This window comes from Brachyistius frenatus, unplaced genomic scaffold, assembly GCF_029030835.1.
Source record: "Brachyistius frenatus isolate BFR_SWC_R1_liver_20210118 unplaced genomic scaffold, ASM2903083v1 Contig_18, whole genome shotgun sequence".
NCBI lineage: Eukaryota > Metazoa > Chordata > Actinopteri > Embiotocidae > Brachyistius > Brachyistius frenatus.
In genome coordinates, this window is record NW_027210617.1 from 4,846,159 (window position 1) to 4,850,674 (window position 4,516).

Below are 4,516 nucleotides of genomic sequence, written 5' to 3' on the forward strand. Positions count from 1 at the left end.
ATTCAAATAACGATTTCATAAACATCTGTAAAGGAGAAAATGAATGCTTTACTAAAAATCTCTATCTAAAAATAGAAACGTTAGCATCAATTCGTAGTTTACAGGAAAGGTAAATGTAGAAAAGCACCTTCGAGGCCACGTGGAATGAAGCACACCTTATTCACACCTTCGGTTGCACGTCTACAAGCTGGAAAGTACGGATCACACAGAAGGTCCGTGAATGCAGCAGTTATCAAACTCCAGCGGGGTGGGTGGAGACCGACAGTGTGCAACAGTTTGGCTGCAGACTCCCGTCAAAACAAGGATTCACCACCAAGACGCAAACATGTTCCTGAAAAAACTGTTGGCTTATTTATCGACAACAGGCATGTTCTGCTACCTGATAGCACTCAGCCTCACACTTAAGATTATAAATTTTTTTTCTCCAAGCCTCGCCAGGAAGCAGATCCTCAAAATGGGTGAAAATATCACCATGACCCAGAACCCCAGATTTAAGTATGAGGATTGGGGTCTGACTTTTATGTCTTTCACTTTCCTTAAAACTGCCTGTTGGCACATGTGGTTGGCCCTCGGACAGGAGGCGTTTGTGGGGGGTGAAGCTCCAGATTCACCTCTGGTCACCATGGACGGAGAGAAAACGAACATCTGCAAGTACCTGAAAGGTGAGTGACGGACACTGAAGGTCTCCAGCTTCAATTCCGGTAGGATCTTTCTTTGTGCCCACGTTGTTGTGCTGTGTGTTCTCTGCAGACAACAGACCGCTGGTACTGAGCTTTGGAAGCTGCACCTGACCCCCGTTTATGTACAAACTTGATGAGTTCAAGCAGCTCGTCAAGGACTTCCGCGATGTGGCTGACTTTCTTGTGGTCTACATCGCCGAGGCTCATTCAACAGGTGAGAGAAAAATCGAGGGGCAGGTGAGGGGATTAGGTTCTTTACATTAATGAATGGGTACATTATTCTTCAAAATCTATAGCGGAAAAAAAAAAAAAGAAGCAAGAAAACACTCTTTTTGTTTTTGTAATAATGAACATTGGAAAAAAAAAAAAAAAAAGAACTCTTGGAAGTTTAGATGATGGATCCGTGTCCTTGATGTGCTTTACCCCCAAATATACAGGATAAACTATATTTAGTAATTACTGCCAACATTTCACATCCCAATAAAAAAAAAATACACTCCTGTTGTGGAGAATTTTTAAGTGCAGCTGATACAATTTGGACATTTAACATGAATTTCTGCATGACAACTTAAACTGATAAAGCTTCTTTTGACTTCTGCCATAATATTTGACCAAAAGTCTGACGTTGGGTCTTTTATCCTTAACAAAATGATAAAAGCAACTATTGAAAGGTCCTTTAAGTCCATGAGATAGAGCTCTGTGCTTAGATATGTAACACTTCCTTAACTTTGCTGTTCTGCTGCATTCTGTATTACTTCCATGAAAACACATGCTTTGTCTTTGTCTCAGATGGTTGGGCCTTTGCCAACAACCTTGATATCAACCAGCATCAGAGCCTGGGGGACAGGCTTTCTGCAGCACAGATCCTGGTGCAAAAGGAGCCCCTGTGTCCCGTGGTTGTGGATGACATGAGCGATATCACTGCCATAAAGTATGGCGCTCTGCCTGAGAGGCTCTACGTGCTGCACGCTGGGAAAGTTGTCTACGAGGTGAGATCTGTGCACCACTGACCCAAAGACAAATTCTTGAATATTTATTACTGCATGTGTTCGTAATTGAAGAGATTCCAGGGCAGTGAAAAGGGGGGAAATTCTTTCACTAATCACACATTGCTCCTCTCACGCAATCGCGTGATTTCAAGTAACGCCAGCATTATGGGTGTGAACGTCCCTGCACTATCTCAACTCACGCTATGGCGTGCTGAGGAGCAGTGACAGATAGTGGAGTGCTTGGCTTGGAGCCAGGCTCATGACAGCCACGCCAGAAATGTAGATAACGTGACAAAGACTCAGAAGTGTTATGTTGGTTGTCCTCTGAATCTCATTTAAAGTGGTATCTTCATGAAAATGGTGTTTATTATGCTTCATTAACATTCTTCACGATGCTCCCCAGGGGGCGCAAGGGCCTTGGGGCTACAATCCACTGGAGGTGCGCTCTTTCCTGCAGAAGATGAAATAAGAAGGTCTAAGTGGGGGTGCCTTTTAATTAGAGGACATGGGCATCCACATTGTAACCATTCTACAATATATCATTGATATACTCCTACTACTATCAGACTCAGATCATATCAACACTTAATTCTACAGTGTAGTCTCTTTCTGACATCAACTTGTACGAAATTTGCTCTCCTGCACTCTGAAAACGGATGTCAGCCTCTGACCTTGAACTCCGCTTTCTGTGTTTCTTAGTGACGGTTACAGATTAAACCGTCGGCCTCTGTAGCCAGATGAAGTGAAACGCAGAGATATGGTCCACTCAGGGTTTGTGTTTGAGGCATTACAGAGTGTACAGGGGATACTGTGTGTATGTCGATGTGTTTGTTTTTTTCTTAATTCTTTAGTTTAAAATTCCAGCGAGTACGTTTTCCACTTCAACAGTCGGATATCAAGTATGCCATTAGTGCTATTTTACCCTCGTGCACCGCATTAAAGATTTGTCAATAAATACTCCAAAGTAATTCCATAGGCAGCTGCGTTTTACATGACGATTACAGTGCAAACCTCTGGTAGCTGTAATTTGATGAGAGATGACTCAAAAAGTAGGCTGCCTTGGAATTATGTGTGAGCATTTAGTTTGACACATTCCATGTATAGGAAGCATCTGGTAAAACAGTTCTTATTCAGAATTCTTAATTTATTTTTGTAGAGGAACATTTACATTATCCTACAGTAAAATTACCTGACGATACTCTGGCACAGGTTGGTCATCAAGTTATTGTCTTTCCAAAATGTTCACCGTTTTCCTTACCTCTCCTTGCTAGCCAGTATAGCCGACATGGAACAGTTAAATCCCACTTTGCTCAGTTCCTGGATGTTCCACATTTTGTCCATCTTTTTGCCCTCAGAGTAAATTATTAAAATTAAATGTCACAGAAACTGTATAAAAGCCATTGTTTGACACACTTTTGTAGCTGTACTGTCTCGTCCGAGTCACTGACTCAATAAAGCAGAATAACATTGTTGCCAAGCTGCAGAGGTCATGTTTCTTAATAGAAAATAGTTTCAGGGTATTTGTGTTGACACACACAGCAGCCTTTTAACCACATGAGATTATGGCTGTTGTTTGCTGTCTTGTCTGGAATTGATAAATGTCTTGCACAGTATGTGGATTACCCAAGTTTACACACAAACGTGAGTTGTGGAGTGTGTGGTGCTCAGGCCCTGATGCGAGTTAATATCTAACTTTCTTTTCTCTACATATCAGCTGATTTTGGCATCAGTGCTTGTAATGTTATACAATTTAATCAAATGAGGGTTTAGGGCAGGGGTGTCAAACATACGGCCCGCGGGCCGGATCCGGCCCGCCAGGGGGTCCAGCTCGGCCCGCCGGATGACTTTGCTAAGTGTGAAAATTACAGAAAAGGCATACATTGCATTTCTATGAGAATATGGAGGTTTATGAGTACAAACGTTTTGTAATTTTTTTTTTAATCGATCCAGTAATTGCTTCAAAAACAGCGTAAATGCGACGTCTGCTCCGGAGGAAGAAGCGCTCGGTGCCACAGGCAGCCGCGCTCGCTGCTCACTTTGTGATGCGTTCGACGTCAAACGCGTCACAAAGCGAGGGAATCTGCAGAGGAGAGCCGGGGCAGATAACAGTGGGCTGATGTCTGAGTTTTTGGTCTTTATGTTTCTAGTTTATTGTAGAAAGACCTTAAAATAGGGTTTATCATCCAAAAACCTTCACCAATGATTTAAACATAGAGAAATATTGTCGTTACGTATGCGTTATTATGCTATGGTTTTACTGGTCAGGCCCACTTGAGATCAAAGTGGGCAGTATGTGGCCCCTTAACTAAAATGAGTTTGACACCCCTGGTTTAGGGGTTTGTCAAGGTCTATGTTTCTGGATGAAAGTGCAAATGGTGAATGAGCACGGTCGGGCCTGTAACTATTTTGATAATAGACTGATGGAAAAAAAGTTTTGTCTCTTCCTCTTGTTTGCATTGTGGCTCCAGAAAGTCTCTTGTCAAGGAGGCTCCGAAAAGTTTCTTGTGTTTTCTGTCTTATTTGCAAGTGATTCCTTTATTGTTTTACTTTCCGCATCTAATTGACGACTCCCCTTATCGTAGGTCCTTGTAGGTCCTTATCTTGTGACCTACAACCAACTCTGTATTACCATACGAAAGCAGATACAAAGGGAATGGGGGTGACTGTCAACTGTTTGTCACACTGTATAAAAGCTGCCCTAAGGAGGAGTGATGGGAAGAGAACTGCTGGGGAGAGCCCTGCTGGGGGGGGAGCACTGCTGGACACCTCTCTTTGAGGGTGCATGTAGTTGCTCCTTCTTGCAAGAATAAAATGTCCAATGTGTTTGATTTTGAACCAAGCCTCTGA

The 4,516-nt window shown here is 42.7% G+C and overlaps 1 protein-coding gene across 1 annotated transcript; it reads left to right on the forward strand.

The window, feature by feature from the left end:
- Nucleotides 1–277: 277 nt before the first annotated feature.
- dio1 (iodothyronine deiodinase 1) lies at nucleotides 278–3,114 on the forward strand. Its single transcript, XM_069695017.1, has 4 exons — nucleotides 278–662; nucleotides 751–894; nucleotides 1,470–1,669; nucleotides 2,073–3,114. Exons 1-4 carry the CDS (start codon nucleotides 326–328, stop codon nucleotides 2,136–2,138), a joined length of 747 nt encoding a protein of 248 aa, XP_069551118.1. The 5' UTR covers nucleotides 278–325; the 3' UTR covers nucleotides 2,139–3,114.
- Nucleotides 3,115–4,516: the final 1,402 nt, after the last annotated feature.